The 17,425-nt window shown below is 34.6% G+C and overlaps 2 protein-coding genes across 3 annotated transcripts; one reads left to right on the forward strand and one right to left on the reverse strand.

Moving 5' to 3' along the window:
• LOC126978637 (mitochondrial glycine transporter-like) lies at positions 1-9,529 on the forward strand. 2 transcript variants are annotated; one of them, XM_050827628.1, is made up of 6 exons: positions 1-333; positions 5,686-5,819; positions 6,209-6,472; positions 7,277-7,452; positions 8,340-8,509; positions 9,194-9,529. In XM_050827628.1, the coding sequence occupies exons 1-6, from the start codon at positions 253-255 to the stop codon at positions 9,311-9,313; spliced, it is 945 nt and encodes a 314-aa protein (XP_050683585.1). In that variant the 5' UTR covers positions 1-252; the 3' UTR covers positions 9,314-9,529. The 2 variants fall into 2 exon arrangements, with proteins under 2 accessions (XP_050683585.1, XP_050683586.1); XM_050827629.1 differs by lacking the exon at positions 1-333 and adding an exon at positions 4,460-5,059.
• A 3,264-nt stretch (positions 9,530-12,793) lies between these two features.
• On the reverse strand, positions 12,794-16,883 carry LOC126978634 (apyrase). The gene is made up of 4 exons (XM_050827625.1): positions 16,116-16,883; positions 14,268-14,477; positions 13,480-13,713; positions 12,794-13,237 (listed from the first exon to the last, which is right to left on the reverse strand). Exons 1-4 carry the CDS (start codon positions 16,650-16,652, stop codon positions 13,034-13,036), a joined length of 1,185 nt encoding a protein of 394 aa, XP_050683582.1. The 5' UTR covers positions 16,653-16,883; the 3' UTR covers positions 12,794-13,033.
• Positions 16,884-17,425: the final 542 nt, after the last annotated feature.

Raw genomic sequence — 17,425 nt, forward strand, 5'->3', positions numbered from 1 at the left:
CAAACTTCAAACTGACAAAAAACAAATTTTATTTATTGCGTTTTAGTAATTGCGATTCTTTAATTTTCATTAAGTTTACAATATAGGACCTCAGAAATAATACATTAGCAATATACATTATACAATAATAATGTGCTATTCGCTAATTAATGACTGTCATGTGTTTTGTTTACAAATATTTACCTGAAAATTCTAACCTGTACAATTGAAATTTTGCAATAAGTAATTAGATCATGTAAAGTTTTTACTGAGATGTCGGAGTTAGGAGGGGCGTATTCGAATGGATGGGCCATCGATACACCGCCCGTTGAACTGAAGAATACTGATAACGATGTAAGTGGGCCCCCTGTAGACTTGTTTTGCTAAAGATAACAGTGTCCTCTCACCTCTGACCTCGCTATTAATGCCGCTATGAATACGTTTTATTATTCCTGCTTATCGACTGTCATATTTCATCATTATTTTTCAATGATACTGGGTAAGTAAACATTATTTATAATGTACTTAAATGTAGTCAACACAGATAGTTACTAATGAGGTTTTTGCACGACTCATGGAAAGATCTTTCTGCTTAGAGGTATAGTATTTAACTTAAGTTTTTAGTTTATTTTATACAAAATCATTACCCAATCCAAAAAAAACTAATTATTCACTAATTATTTTTATACTAGAAAAGAATATTAACTATAAAACAATAACATTGGTTCGTGTGAGTTATAGTAATGTTATTTGTTTAATTATTCAAGAGTTGACTTTCCAATAATATTTAATTATGATAACTTATTTGTAATTTTATAGAGGTACATGATATATGTAAATAATTATACAAGAAAAATAAATACAATTAAGAGCTAACTGTTTCAAGATAAATGTCTCATGTCAAAGCTCTCTGTGGCAAGTGAGTTATCTGAATGTCAACAGAGCGATTGACACAAAACAACTGTATTAGAACTAGAAAATAAAACTGTTTAATCTTAGGACCAATTATTACAGTAAACACTTCTAAATTTTTACCACAGATCAAATAACATACTCTAAGCCTGGTGGTCTATTTACACATGACATGGCTGAATTGTTGTGCCCCTTCCAAAGAACCATATATAATAGTTACCATTGAATATGTCAAGGAAGTGCTCACTTAAAAAATCATGTTGCATTTCCCATAGTTCCATATCTTAGTCATGCTGAAAATTATTTTAGAACCACAGATTATGAGATTATACATTACATGGTGATTCCACGGTGATACAACCTGGGTACCTTAAAAAATGTTCTAAAAGGCCGGTAATGCTCCTTTGATTACTCTGGTGTTTTAAGAGAATTTATATTTTCAATGATACAATACAGTCGATCAATGAATATCTAAAATAATTGATTGATATAAGATCATATCATTTTCAGTCTGATAACGGAATGGCTTAAGTGTTCATAAAGACAATGAAAGCACACTTTGCTCCTTAGTCGTGGGTCAACTGTCATTTGTTGAATCGTGTTTTAAATTCAACATAATATGTAACTTCTGCTGAATAAATGTTTATTATGTGTATTGACCAAGAATCGATTAAAGAGGTGTAGTAAATTCGACAATGTATAGAAATAGAAGTCAAGCTTATTGTGGCATAATTTGTTTAAATTTTTAAATGTTTTCTACCTTTAAAATAATCAGGTATTAATATCTCACGGATATCAACTAAGAATAATAATAATATTAATCATATAATATTTTGGACTGGATAATTTTTGTATGGAGGGGGGGAAAAGTATTTAATATCAGTCACCCAATAGTATTTGATCACCACAGCCTATGCTCTAGTCTCTTGTTACAACAGAGGATACCCAGGACCGCCACTTTTTAATCTAAACATGATACAAACTAAAATATAATACTACATATAATTATTGCAATGAGGGCTTTTTCTTCAATAATATCATTCATACCATCACTTTGAATTTTAATGATGCAGCTATTTATTATTATTTCACACAATTTGTGTTTTGATTATAATGTGACGTTCATTGTCGTCACAGTCATTAATATTATGTTGTATTTAATACTGTTCTAGGTCATAGAGTTGTTATGTATAATATTCATAACACTCTAATGTGTATCTACGCATGTTACAATAATAAAATAATTGTGGTTTGTAATAGTTAACAATATGTTATGCAATATATTGTTTATGAGATGGCTGATAAATGATAAAAAAATTACATTGCATTTTATATGAAAATTCAATTCATTGTTTTTTTAGTTTATTTACTTTTAATTACAATATATACATATGTGCGATTTTGTTCAATGGCTTTTTGGCTACTTGTAGGTAGCAACATAATCCTATTGCTATAAGTTCAAAATTTTGGAACTTCTTATCAGAAAATCACGACAAGTAGTTTTGGCAGTTGTCTCTTGATATTAACCGGACATGTCGTGTTTTTAATTGATTAGTTCGGGCCGCTTTCTCTACTTGCTTCATTTTCGTCAGTTAGACAATAGGGATCCGATTCGATGGTTCTGGTCGGCGGTAAAAATCTTTATTCATAATTAATAATGCCCATCCAATTCCACCAAACACATAGCATAACTTTAAGGCGAGTTAACCTGGGTTTTGCCAAAGTCGTTGAAGCCGAACTTAGATTACGAACTTTTTTCCGCTCTTGTCGTACGATCCAATTGTCATCACCAGTTCAAAAATTATCAATCCTCGGTGACCCCAGGTGCTTGGACTGGTATGTGGCCAAACTTTGGAACTCCAAGAAAATGTGTGTGACCATCACTTTTGCCTCCATGCAAGCTATGCACAGGGGACTGCCGGTGACACCTATATTAAACAGATGCTTGGTAAAGGGGCCCGTTATCACATGAGATATTTTACTTAATGTTGATCGTGTGAATTTTATTACCTTCTAGAAGACGTATAGTATTAACGCTTAGAAATATGCTTGGTGGATCTTCTTTCGCCTGTTTGCATCCATTCACCTCAGCATTATCTTTAGGGTCAAATTGCTACCATTTTGGAGCCCCTCCTTGCCAGTTGATCAGCAGCATCGTTACCTATTGAGCTACTGTGTCCTTTGATCCATTGCAGAGTTACGCAGTTGTTGTATAACATACCTCCATCAGCGTCATCACCCAGCCAAGGGTGGCAGTTGTATATGAGCTTTAAGGTGGTAATATTGTTTTATAGGGCTTGTATTGATTTGGTACTCAAAAGGATCTGAATGGTAACTTAAAAGTACTTTTTTATCTTTCGTTTCATGGATGCTTCGATGATGCCCATGCATTCTGCTTGGAAGAATATGTACTCTAAGTGTTGCGGCTATGTTTAGATCTTCTGAGAACGCTCCATATCCTGTGCCAGACCTTGTTTTCGAGCAGTCGGTTAAAATCCGGAGGTCTTTTATATGGAGACCCTTGATCGATTTTTCATTCAGCTGTAGTTTATAAATTATATTTCGGTTTGAACATCGCCGTAGCTAATGAAATTACTGAAGATAAGAATAATAATCAAAGTGCTGCAATAAACAAACAAGATGCTAAGTCATTATTAAGATATGAAATGGTATCAACGTTATTTATTTCTTTTAATTGTCATAAAGAGGTGATTAAATTTTTTAATGATAATGTCAGATAGGAACTTATTCTATCACGCTTAAGGTGAATGAAACAGGTGATAAGAATATTTATCTAGTCATTCTTAGCTTATTCTGGCCTTGCTTCACGACGTGATACCACAGAATCAAAAGTATGTATTATAATACCTATTCGGGCAATGCTGGATTTAGAGGGAAGCCTTGAGGCAACAAAGGAGTGTAGCCCCCCAGGCCCTAAATTATTTTCCAAATAAAATGGACACCTTTATTCAGTCGAGTTTTCCAATAAATAATTTATTGTGAAAACCAAGTATAGATTTTTATATTTTAACAAAGTATTGAAGGTAAAGGTACAACGTGAAAAAAAAAATGTCAAAGAAAAAGTTGTTTATTAGTCCGAATTTGAATTTTTGTCTGTATTATGGGGGCTCCTCTTCTTTTTCGAAGTTCCCGGGGCTGTAGCCCTGGTCGCCCTCCCTTAAGTCCGGCCCTGTGTGTGGGGAGTTCTACGAATTGACGAAATAATACTCAAACTCTCTTCTGTTTTGTTTAATAGTTTTGACAAATCGATATTAATCAAAAATAATGTATAACCATTTAAACTTAAACCCACGATACGTCGCTTGCGCAATTTAAATAAATTATAACTTTTATCGTAAAATAAAACAAGTAGGTGCCTAATCTTTTGTTATTGACTTTGTTAAAACAACAGGCAACAGCCGTTATAATTATTCCGGTAGCCTTGATAATAATTGTTGCAAAAAATCGCTCAATCATTAATTGATACAGTCAAATGAGCGTGGCTCGGTTTTTCAATGCAAATAAAAGACAAACATATATATCACAGCTCACACAAGTGATATGTGTTATCAGGCAGACTGTACCTACTCGTTACCCCCTGGCGTGGATCATTGTTATCAGCTGAGGTTCTCCGGCCTGACCTTCGGCCCCGATCACCCCAGTGTATCGATAGCGGCGTCTATATAACACTAATATCACGTTACCACACTCTCGCTTCCCACTCTTTGATCGAAGCTCTGACAGTCATCACGTCTACGTTCTTCGTTAACTTCTTTGTGCCTTTAACTGCGTTCTAATGGCTAAATTCGTGAACTGCAGTGATTTTTTATCTCCCTATTAACTCGTGTTTTGTTATCTGAACGTTCTCGCGAAGGACTTGAGTCGTTTTAAAATTAATTTTGGTAGTTTACATGTATCTATATTTCGAGATTCTACTTCAAAAAATGACCATTGCTTTGATGTATCGCGTCAACCCCATATATTACTCGGATTACTCAGATACGATTTAGGCTCGTTTCTGAAGATATTATTGAGGAAATACGTCTTTTGCCATTGGCTGTATCATTTCGAGTACTACAAATTTGGTGTGTTTCCGAAAGATATCACTTGACGAGAACGTTCTGCCTTCTTTGGAAAGGAATCCAACAAAATGGATATTGTGGCTAATGTAAGTGATGAAAATGCTTTACTGTCTTATTTACAAACGCAATGTAAAGTTACTCCAAGTTTATAATTACATCTCTCTGTCATGTAATTCTGTAGTGACAAAGGTAAGATAAAGACAAAAAGTCTTAAACTTGGAATAACTATTTCTGCCGTCCAGCAGTAATGTGTAAACTTTACTGTTTCGGCCTAAAGGGCGCCGTAGCTAGTGAAATTACTGGTCAAATGAGACTTAACATCTATCGTCTCAAGGTGACGAGCGCAACTGTAGTGCCCCAGGGATATTTTGGGTTTTTCAAAAATTCTGAGCGGCACTGCATTGTAATGGGCATGGCGTATCAATTACCATCAGCGGAACGTCCTGCTCGTCTCGTCCGTTATTTTCATAAAAAAATTACTTTACTTTGCGTTTATTAACACAGATAAAGTCCATAAAACTTTGTTTAATATTAAGTATAACACACAATGATTGCTTTTATCTATTGAGATTCCAACTCTCTTGTGGCTCAACGGTTAAAGTTTATCATCGAATTGATTCGTTGACAAATCAAATTGTAAAATGAAGTCAATTTCACAACATCCAATGAGACATGTTAATTGTTGGTTTATCACATTATTTTTTAATTTCAGTACCATCCAGTGTTGAAAGCATTCCTGGCTGGCTCATTTTCCGGGACATTCAGTACAATATTGTTTCAGCCGTTAGATCTTGTGAAGACAAGACTTCAGAATCCAAGCCAAAATGTTGTTGCGGCGACAGTCGAGTAAGTTTTAATTTGTTTCTACTCCTCTACTTGGATCTGTCATTTATACAACCACGATCACTAATATAAGTACATACTTTATTGAATCTTTGAAAAAGTCCATACTCTATGGCCTAAAAAAGCATTGTAAACCTTGTGTTTTTAAGTGCCACAGACAACTAAATAAATCTAGGTTAGGTATGGTAAATTAAATTACCTAGTTGTAGAAAAATTATTGTATGCGACACGTTGTATTCATTCCGATGGAACCACTCCATTTTTGCGACACATTTTATGCAACTGTTGCAAATAAATACTTTTATATATATTTGAAAATCTTTCCTCCAAACCATTAGTCTAACGTAAAAGACATGCCTAGAAAAATGATGTTACGTAAATGCCTATTGCAGCGGCAGAATTCAACCCGGCATGATGACCACGTTTGTGAACATAATACGACAGGAGCAGATTGTGGGCTTGTGGCGAGGCATGGTGCCTTCCATAGCCCGCTGTGTTCCCGGCGTTGGGCTCTATTTCTCTTCTCTTCACTGGCTGAAGACCAAGCTCGGCAAGAATCGGCAGGACTTGACCGCGATTGAGGCAGTCACGCTGGGTGTGGTCGCCCGAACGATGAGCGGCGTGGCTCTGATACCGATAACAGTTATCAAGACAAGGTAAGAGTTCTAAAAAAGTGTGAGCCGGCTGCGAGTTATATTTCTTTTGGCGCGGTAGGGAAAGATTATCAGAGTGATTTTTTACGATGCGCGCGCCGTCACCTTGACATCGCTAGTAATGTTAAACACATTGTAAACCGAAGGGAGAATGTTTAAGATGACCCTACAAGGGTGTAATTTGTAGGGGGTGAAACTTAGTTCAATCGTACTATATACACATTGATACTTGGCTCTTTATTATCTTACCTACTCATAGAAATGTAAATAAAAACGATCTTTATGCAAGGAAGGTGGTCCGAATTTATTCATTCAAATTAACACCTTATTTCGGGGCAGTAATGTACAAATTCACTGAATAAAAACTCCTCCTGATAGACGCGTAGGCAGCGTTTTGTTTTGAGTCTAGTTGTTAATTGTACGTTTTTTATGAATATAAGAAACGAGACGAGAAGGACGTTCAGCTAATGGTAATTGATACGCCCTACCCATTACAATGCAGTGCCGCTCAGGATTCTTGAAAAATCCAAAAATTGTGAGCGGCACTACAATTTGAGACTTGAGACATAAGATGTTAAGTCTCATTTGTCCAGTTATTTCACTAGCTACGGCGCCCTTCAGATCGAAACACAGTAATGTTTACTCATAACTGCCTCACGGCAGAAATAGGCGCCGTTGTCGTATCCATAATCTAGCCGGAATCCTGTGCAAAGGAGTCCCACACGTCTATGACATACAGTTAGTATCTTGTACCAAGGTTCACATCTTTTCTATACGACCCATTCAACTGTATTTTATTATTTTCAGATATGAATCAGGGGTTTACAAATACAATAGTTTATCTGGCGCTCTGAAGGCTATTTATAAGGCGGAAGGTATTCGTGGATTGGCATGCGGCCTGGGACCTACACTAGCAAGAGACGCTCCATTCTCCGGCCTCTATCTGATGTTCTACACGCAGACAAAACAATCTGTGCCTAAAGGTAACGATGTTTGTATTATATATTCATAAATAGTTGTAATTAAGTAATTTTGACTAATTGTAATTGAGACTTTGTAAAATTTTGCAATATGCATGCGTGTCTGAAATAAACATTATTATTGTTTTATTATAACTGCCTTGAGGCGTATACTTCAGAATTATTCTTTAATGCCGTTTAACTGTATTTAAAGTGGAAAATTGTATTTACTTGTAGCACGAAAGATGAGACACCAACGACACTGATTTTTGAATATACAGCGTGAAGCGACAATGGCGACACTAAATAAACGCATCGATACAGCTACATAACCATAATCGTAAATACATAATTAAATACTATATATATTAAATACATAAAACCAAAATAAATCAATTTTCCATAATATAAATTCGGAACAACCTGTAAGCTAGTCAATCTAGTAGCCGCACTCAAGTGTAGGACGCCTACTTGTCTTACGCTGAGCCCTAGCCGTTCAAAACGAGTTAGTGAGAAGCGGTGATTAACTTTAAAAATTCAATTATTGAATATTATTAAGTTTTACAACCAAAGCTGTGTATGAAAAAAAAAACCTAAAAAAAAAATATTGGCCTAGTTAACTTAACCGAAAGTCAAGCAGAAGTGCGGACACATGGACCTGTCGGTGCTTGCGCTTAACTAAGAAAATAGTCGGCACAGCTCGGTACCAAGCTGTAATTTTGGGAATCATTGTAGTAGAGAAATTTGTCTGTTAACAAACTATTTAAGTACATATTTAAATATAACTTGTACCAAAATTCATGCATAAATTTGTATGTTAAAGTGTCCCAGAAGTGAGGGATATCACTTAAAAATAACAAACTAAGTAAGTAAGTATTACACTGAGAATCTATCATTATGTTTGTTCACAGAATGGCTTCAGTCTCCGACTGCAGCGAGCGGTATCCACTTTATGTGCGGCGTGGCTGCTGGTATCGCAGCCTCGCTGGTCACCAACCCTGCTGATGTGCTAAAAACGAAGATGCAATTGTACCCCGAAAAGTTTCCAAATGCTATGAGCGCGGCAATCTATGTACATCAAGTATGTTGTTATGTAAATTTGTAAAACAAAATAATCATTTATAGAAAAAAAAAATCTGGTTGAACTATTATACCAATACTTACCAGTGGGAGACTCCTTTGCACAGGATACCGGCTAGACTATGGATACCACAACGGCACCTATTTATGCCGTGAAGTAGTAATGTGTAACCATTACTGTGTTTCGGTCTGAAGGGCGCCATATATAATAAAATTTCTGGGCAAATGAGACTTAACATCTTATGTCTCAAGGTGACGAGCGCAATTGTAGTACCACTCAGGATATTTCGGTTTTTCAAGAAACCTGAGCGGCACTGCATTGTAATGTGCAGGTCGTATCAAATACCATCAGCTCAACTTCCTGTTCGTCTCGTCCCTTATTTTCATAAAAAAAAAGCAACACAGAATAACAGAAACTACAGTACTAGAAATAACAATAGTCATAACGTTATAACGACAATTTCAAAGAAAAAGCAGCAAAAGCTATCGCTGCTTTTCCTCACGACATGTATCTAACGGTAATGAAATTGCAAACCGTACTGACGCAACTGGAGAAAGGGGAACGGGAGGGGATCACGGAGGGAGATCTAGAGATAATATGGCCGTGTAGTAGATATTTTTTTGTTAAGAGATTTATTTCATGTCATATATCATTGGATATGACTAACTTATGATAAACTTACAGAATTATGGCGTCCGAGGGTATTTCAAAGGTGCTGTTCCAAGAATGCTCCGAAGGACACTTATGGCAGCGATGGCGTGGACCGTATTTGAAGAAATAACTCGATCAATAGGCTTAAAATAAAACTAGTATTCGCGGACGAAATATTTTCTACTTTTTTGTTTTAACAGAGCTAAAATGTTACTTTTTGTAGATTTTAGTTTGACGTTTTTTATCTTTGTATAACCTTGTTTATTGCAAATATTTTGTTAACCAGTAGATTCGAATTGGAAAGCGTTGTTATTATGTAGGGAAAAATGTGATATTGTGATTAAAAGAAATATTTTTAAATTTTTATAAGTTTTATAAATATAATACCATTTCACTAAATCTTATATGATCCTCTTCATCTGGGTGGGTCGCGTTCCTTGAATTTATTTATATATACTGTGCTGCAAAAAAACAATTAAATGGTATCTTTCTTTTAAATAAATATTTTTTTATGGACAAGGAGGGCAAACGAGCGTACGGGTCACCTGGTGTTATATAATCACCGCCGCTTATATTCTCTTCCAACACCAGATGAATCACAGGAGCGTTTTCCGCCTTTCTGGAAGCTGTACCTACTCGCTTTTTTTAAAGGTCACCCATGTCGTATCCTCCCAGAAACACCGCACAAAGAAGCTCATTCCATAGCTTTGTGGGATGTGGAAGAAAGTTCCATGAAAACCACACTGTTGAGTACCGCCACACATTCAGATGGTGGGGATGATATCCTAATTTGTGGCGTGTCATGCGAAGGTCGAATTCGGCGGCAGGAATCAGGTGAAACAGCTCGTCGGAACACTCCCCATGATAAATGCGATAGAAGACGCAATGAAGCGACGTATCTACGCAACGACAAGTGATCGATATTTCCAGATATATAACTATAAGCTATTGCTAATATTTATATATCTCTAAAAAAATCATAGAAATTTAATCATTATCATCATCATTATGTCATATGAGGGTAGACAGAGATTTTTCACATATTCATGAATTGACTTCTTTACAGTACATCTCCGATATGATCTTTTCTCAGATCGATTTTTCCCTATACTTCCAATTTAAAGAAAACGATCGGCCACCCTGGACTTATGGACGATATCAAATTAAAACCATTTAATTCATGTTGGTCAGGGCAATCTCTATCGGACCACAAAACCTGAATTTGATATAAAATAATTTTTAAATCTGCTAGGAGCCCTTATCCATCTTTAAAATAATCATATCCGTAAAACATAATGCTAACTGACTATATTGCTGTTAAAACAGTTTTGGAAATTAGCAGTAACAAAAAACAGACAACTTTTTATTAAAGATACAACTGAAACTGTTTACCACACTACATACTCATTATGCAAACAAGTAAAAAACAAAATTAAATGTTTAATCAAATTTAATATTGAAGAAAATTACAACTAAGTAGTTTGCAGAAAAGGCATTATCTATTTAATCTAACTTAACATCATGTAAAATCATAGACAATTCAACCTAAAGGCGACCCGCAAATATACATTTAAAGGGTGAATTATTCTCGATATTTTACTTTAGATGATTATCGCCCATCACTAATGAGTTGTCACTGACATTGCTGACTTTGACAAGTCTTTGAAGGACCCAATGAAAACTAATCGACCGGGTGGCCGCACCCCGTCATTGCTTCGCGTTTTGTCACAAGCGATGTCGTTTAAGTTGAATTTTCTGTGTCCAACAAACAATAACAAAATGAAATATTAACTACACCGGCGTGGAACGAAGTTTATTAAAAAAATGATTCTTATATTCAACTACATGATCACAACATTCATTAAAGTTTAACAACAAATTAAAGCATTTATCAAATAAATACAATTAATATTTAATATATTTACACAAATTGTGCTATTATAGAATATATATATTAGCTGACGCCTATTTTAGATTTAAGAATTCTGAAATAACATACTATCGCGCTAACTCGGGCGAGACCATCATCAGTGCCATAAGGACAAATACAGCTCCGACTAAAATCGTTAGTTAAAAAAAAAAACAAAAATATACAATCTCAACTAAATTCTGAAAATTTAATGGAAAGGAAATATTCTGTATTGAACTGTTTTGATTTTTTCGCTTAATATTGTCGGATTTGTATGCTAGGCATCTGTTTGCGGCCAATATTATAATGAGCGATAGTGGTAATATTTATCTTATTTTAAAATAATTTTGATCTAGGCTTAAAAACCAAAAAGAAAAGAGATTTTCTGTGCCCCTTATGTCTAGTTTAGGTCTTGTACACCACACAAAAATATGAAATAAATAAAGAACCGTAATGTATTTGCTATTTCGATAAACTTTACTGAGTATTTTGGATACTACCTGATCATTTAAAAAGTAATAGTAATACTCATAAAATATTGTTAGGATGCGAAACAAGAGTACCCGTAAACAGGTAATTTCAAAAATTTGCCCCGTACGTGTAATCCATGCCTGCACTCCAGCTTTTCTGGCAAAACTTAGGATTATGGATCTCTCTCTGTGTGAGCCTAGATGAGGGAAATGTGGACCATATATTATTTATTTGTCCTTTAATGCATTCTTCGCTATACAATTTTATACTACCTGAAATTCTCCGTCCTACATCTTTTAAGACTCCTTTCCCTGGTTTTTTCTCCATTTATCATACTTTATGTAAATATATTAGGAATAACAAGATTAAGCTTTAAGTAACACTCTTAACCTTACCATAAGAGTTTAAATACTTATATATAAGTGTGTATTTATTAAAGTCATTTTCTAATTTTACTAACAGCTTGTATATTTGTTTGATAACTTAAAATAAAATTGTGTTAAAAAATTCCTGCACAATATCTTAAGGCGTATGTTGGTATCAAGTAGTACATGTAAATATCGATTTTCAGGAAATAATCAATAGTTAAAAAAGAGTAATAACGTACCATATGAAAGTTTGGACACAAAGCCTGCGGCCGTATTCATTTTTCCCCGCCCACACACCCATTTTATTCTTGTTACCTGCGAAGGGCGTTTGGGCGGAGACAAACAACGAAAATTTTGTATTAGCGGCATCGGTCAAAGGACAGCGGCATACAACGGTGCGAGAGGCGCCGCTCTATTTGTTTGAGCCCCGCTCAGCTGATAGCTACACGCCATTGGACCGAGATTAGGGCGATGACCTTAGTTTACTGGTAGAATAAATAAGTCAGGGGTTATCAAGATTTTTGAAACCATTCAATACGGAATGTTCTTTTTACTGTAGTTGATTTATTATTTTATTTTTAGTTGTGTCTCCACATTCTACTTCATATCCGTGTCAATTTTCGTGAAGATAATTTTTAACACTAGAATGCTCATCAACACCATAGCTTTACCTACTCATGACCTGTACCTGACATTGCCTCAATTATTGTGGTGACCTTTTCGCAAGAGTCATAATATAGAGAATAGAATTGAACTATTTGTCGATTTGATACTGGGTTCCAGAATCCAGACTCACTCCGGGACTCAGGAAGGACATAAAATGATGTTTTAGCTAAGCAAATATTTTGTCGATTCCTTATACATAAATGATAAATAACTCTGGAATGGGTACTTATTTTTGATAGTATACCTGTATAATCATAATCTTAACATGACATGGATTTATAGAAAATGGCGTCTCCATTTGAAATTCCTATATCTCATACACATAACCACTTAACTATTAGTGAAATATTTTTTTTGTATTTTTGTGATATTCCTTTTTTTTTTAAAGAGGTGGACTAGACCCAGCCTACTCTGGAATTTCTTCATTATGGAATGGAAAATGGCCACTAGTGTTGTCTCTTAAATGAATTCTAAACCTTCATATTTGAGGTTTTCAATAAAGGTACTCTCCAGTAGAATGCTACCATCGGTAGTAAAGGCTGATATATATGTGGCCGTACTACCATCAAATTCTGTTGTCTGTAATGCAACAATAGCTTCATCATTTGTTCCCGGTATGAATTTGAACGAAGAGAAGCCATGTTTTGGTTGGTGTTTTGTAATCTGTAAATGGTTACAATTATTAATATACCTTGTAAAAGCATATAAACACACATATGATGGAATATGTTACTTAAGTTGGGGTTTTATTTCGATATTGTTAGAACCCTTTTCTGAATTGTTACTCTTTCGAAGTGAGGTGTCGATATTATGCATTTAAAAACCGAAAACAGTTTGGTACATGGGGGGTGAGGATCGTACTGGGGGCGCCATGGTGAGAGTATAATAACATAATAAATACTAACCTCTACTGCTTTGATCTTATTGAAATCACTATCTGCAGTAATAAGATAGTTGCATCCCATAACTTCATCCCTTGTTTCATTATATGGCTGCTCACTACACCTTCTCGGCAGAAAATGCCATTTTTGAGTGTGCGCAGACCATGCTCCGGATTCATGAATCATATATCCTGGCCATTGTATCCCTATGGAGTGCCTCACAGCTTTGTATTGATGAACCCAATTCAAATGTTGAACCTGTAAATTGGGAGTATTATATATTATGTTATTTAAAAAAATATGTGATAACTTACTACATTCATGTTAAGGAGCAAAGCAAGAAGCGAAGGTGGAAGCAAGAGAATGAGCATCTCAAGCTGTACCAACAGATCCGATAACAAATTTAGCAAGACATGGAAAGCATCAAAAGCTGTAAATGTAAGTTAGATAATAAGGAGACTTCCATAAATTAAACTTAAATTCTAGTGCACTGTTCTAAGAAGAACTCTCTGCATGGAACCAGCAAAGTGAAAGTTTGCCCGAATAAGCCGTGTCATCAGAGCATATCTACAAAACAGGACAATTATATGTATTGAGTTTCAGTCTAAAGACCGCCGTAACTAATGAAATTACTGTGCAAATGAGACTTATCATGTTATGTTCAAGAATAAATCAATCAACATATCAATTGCCACCAGCTGATCGTCCTGCTCGTCTTGTCTCTTATTGTCATAAAAAAAGGACCACTCCTCTGGTGGATGGGGATCATACAATACTGAGTCTAAAGACATTAATTTAAATAGTTTAATTACCTCTCCATGGATATTTATTGCTTTAACCCACATGGGGTCATATGTCTGAAATTCACCACTAGCAGTTGTCCATTCCTTCCCCATAGAACCAACATACAATATTTCATCTTTGATTGTGGCCCATTCTGCTTTGAAACCCTTTTCCTCACTGCCATTCCCATCAGAGAGTATTACCCAAGGTATAACTTTATTGTTCTTGAGTTCAAACACCTGCAATTTGTTACGAATATTATATTAATTACCTAGGCTTATAAATAAATAATCTATTGTAATATAATATGTAAACTTTATGGAACAGCACCGTTAAAGATATGTCTACAGTGCACTTCATAAAATATATTCAATATAATGGCCTCTTATGGTAACAGCTTTTGGGGATCCAATACTATATAACAACTTATGTAAGCTGGCTTGCAAGACTTTAGAGCTATAGTACGAAACAAGTTATGTAAAATAGAGTGATTGTAATTACCCAAATACGTAATAAAAAAAAAATTGAACCATTATATTATTTTATGCACACAACTAGTAGTTCCACTAATTTTGTGCTACAGTGCTGTGAAAATAAGGTTGAGTAGTACACCTCTGATAAGAAAACAATCTTATATCAAGTTATTTTATATTTTGCAGGCAAAAAGTAGGACACATATGATTGTTATTTTGATAATTTGTTTAAAAAAAGATTGTATATTACTGGTAGTTCTCCTACTAAAGAAACTTTTATTGATATTATTTTGGTAAAAAATATTTTTTTATCATGTTGGGTAAAATATCTTCTCTGCATTATTATAAAAGCAACCTGTATAATGTATGTACTAATGGTTTCATATATAGCATAGTTTCTCAACCTTATTTTGCTCACCGCTCACTTTGAGAATATGTTTTTTTCTAGAGTATTTTTGTGTATTTTTTTGCCTTTTTAGACTATATTTTTTAATCTACCCACACCCCATCTGCGCCATCTCAATGCCCCCTAATTTTCTCTGGGTCTTCTACTGCCCTCCGAAAGTCTCAACTCTCAATGCCCACAAGGGGCGTTATCTCCCATGTTGAGAACCTATGAATTATATAGTAAAAGCCACATAATTTAACTTTTGCAGTGTGTCTTTGCTTTGATTTAATTAAAGAAGCTGCAGGACATCTTAAATCACTAACAGCTGATAATGCTTGGGCGACTGACAGAATTGGAGTTGACTCCTCTTCATCTTTATCATTCTCACTCAGGGCACCTTTTTAGTATGTTATTTACTTTCTCAAAAAGATCTAAATTCATGGTTGTATAACATCCGGGAATGGACAAGATCACTAGCTTAGAAATACTATTATGTTTGGCGCAAGACTGCAAATAATCGCTGAGCTGAAGGCCAACCTCCAGTACTGGAGAGGCGGAAGAATAAGATCTTCAATTCATTGAATTTTGCAGGGTGCCACATTGTCAACAATGGAAGAATATCCAGGAAAACCCTGCAGTGTCAGGGGTTCTTGCAGTTCTTCCAAGTAATTACTATTAGGGTGGTACATTCATTTTTGTTATGTATTAATTATAATATTAGATAGACAGGTCCCACAATGTGATTATAAAAGATATGACCTAGGTGGACTATAAAAGATATTGAATAATAAATAAAGATACAATTATTAAAATACATAGAACATATTTTGCTATGCAATCATTTTCTTAAACATAATAAGGTTGTCAGAGAGGTTCCTTTTCTTCTTCTTCAAATGTACTGTTATACATGCTTATTACCCATTGTCAACAGAAATATTCTACTTGTATTGATATTAATTATTATATAGTTAAAAAACAAAAGACAAATAAAGAGAATAAATAAAAATTTCACTCACCATGCCTGACCTATCATCAAATGTGAGTAATCTACCATCAAATACAATTAACTCTGAAAGCTCCATCCCACGTCCCTTGTGGGAGTATGTCGAAGAGAGCAATGTAGTGGGTTGTTTATCCCATGACACTGTTGCATACTTCTTTGCAGCATTGTAACTTAAAAATCCTCTCTTCAGATAACTGTTGTAAGTATTGGACTTCTTTTCACTCTTTGAATTAGTATCCAAGTCTGCAACTATTCCTATTCTAAAGGTAATTATTTGTCCCGAATGCATAACAGGCGATAAAGGGTAAGTGGTGTTATATGAACGGGAACTTTTTGTCCATTTGCTATATGTATGCGTGTGATCTGTTGTCCACCAGTTATAGTAAAATAATAAAAGAAGAAATGCAGCTAGTAATGTTATGAGTAAAATAAATTGAGGTTGAATTCTTACAGTATTTCCTACTCTGTATGTTGTTGGGGTATTTAAGGCTTTGCGCCAATCTCTAAGGCTACGCATGTTTCGTTCTTCACTCTCGTAGTATTCATACATAACGCACAAATTAATTCATAATTAATTTTAACACGTTGCCTTTTTTGACTAGAGCATACTATGCTTATGTGTCACTTACGATAATGACATCTTATGTAAGATAGATAATATTCGATATGAAGAAACTTGTTTAACCATAAAATAATTTAACATTATCATTTCTAGTTCCAATAATTACATGAATTTTTATAAATTATTATCTAAAGATAATGATGTCATGTGACACTTGACATGTTAGAATCAATAGAATGACCAAAGAGAATTTAAATACTATGAGAATGACAAACAGTGCCAGCAGCCAGACTTCAAGTGTGACGTTTCAGTTTTTTACACTATATTACTTGACGTTGACAAATATGTGCATAAGTTTGTGGTTACCTAGTCCTCTTTCTACTCTTTAGGTAGGTATGTAGATAGATGTCAAAAGTGATATTATTATTAAGTCGTGGTATTTCCTTAGTGTAAACTGGTGGTGGTGGTATTTAAATTTATTTGTTTGTTCGGACTTCTAAAGAAATTATTTAATAAAATGTGATACATTAAAGTCATAAATGAAAAAAGATGGCCATAGAATGATGGATTTTAATATTAGCTTCATTAAATTATTAAAAACTAGATGAAAGTAAGTAATAAATATTTAACGGCGTAATAAATAAAAATTAAAGTAATAAATAAAAATTTAAATATTTAAAAGAGAACCCCGTATCCCATACTCATCAGTTACTTACAACCCACCCCCCTATTTATTTCTGAATGTAAAAATCATTTAATAA

Source organism: Leptidea sinapis, chromosome Z, assembly GCF_905404315.1.
Source record: "Leptidea sinapis chromosome Z, ilLepSina1.1, whole genome shotgun sequence".
NCBI classification, from domain to species: domain Eukaryota; kingdom Metazoa; phylum Arthropoda; class Insecta; order Lepidoptera; family Pieridae; genus Leptidea; species Leptidea sinapis.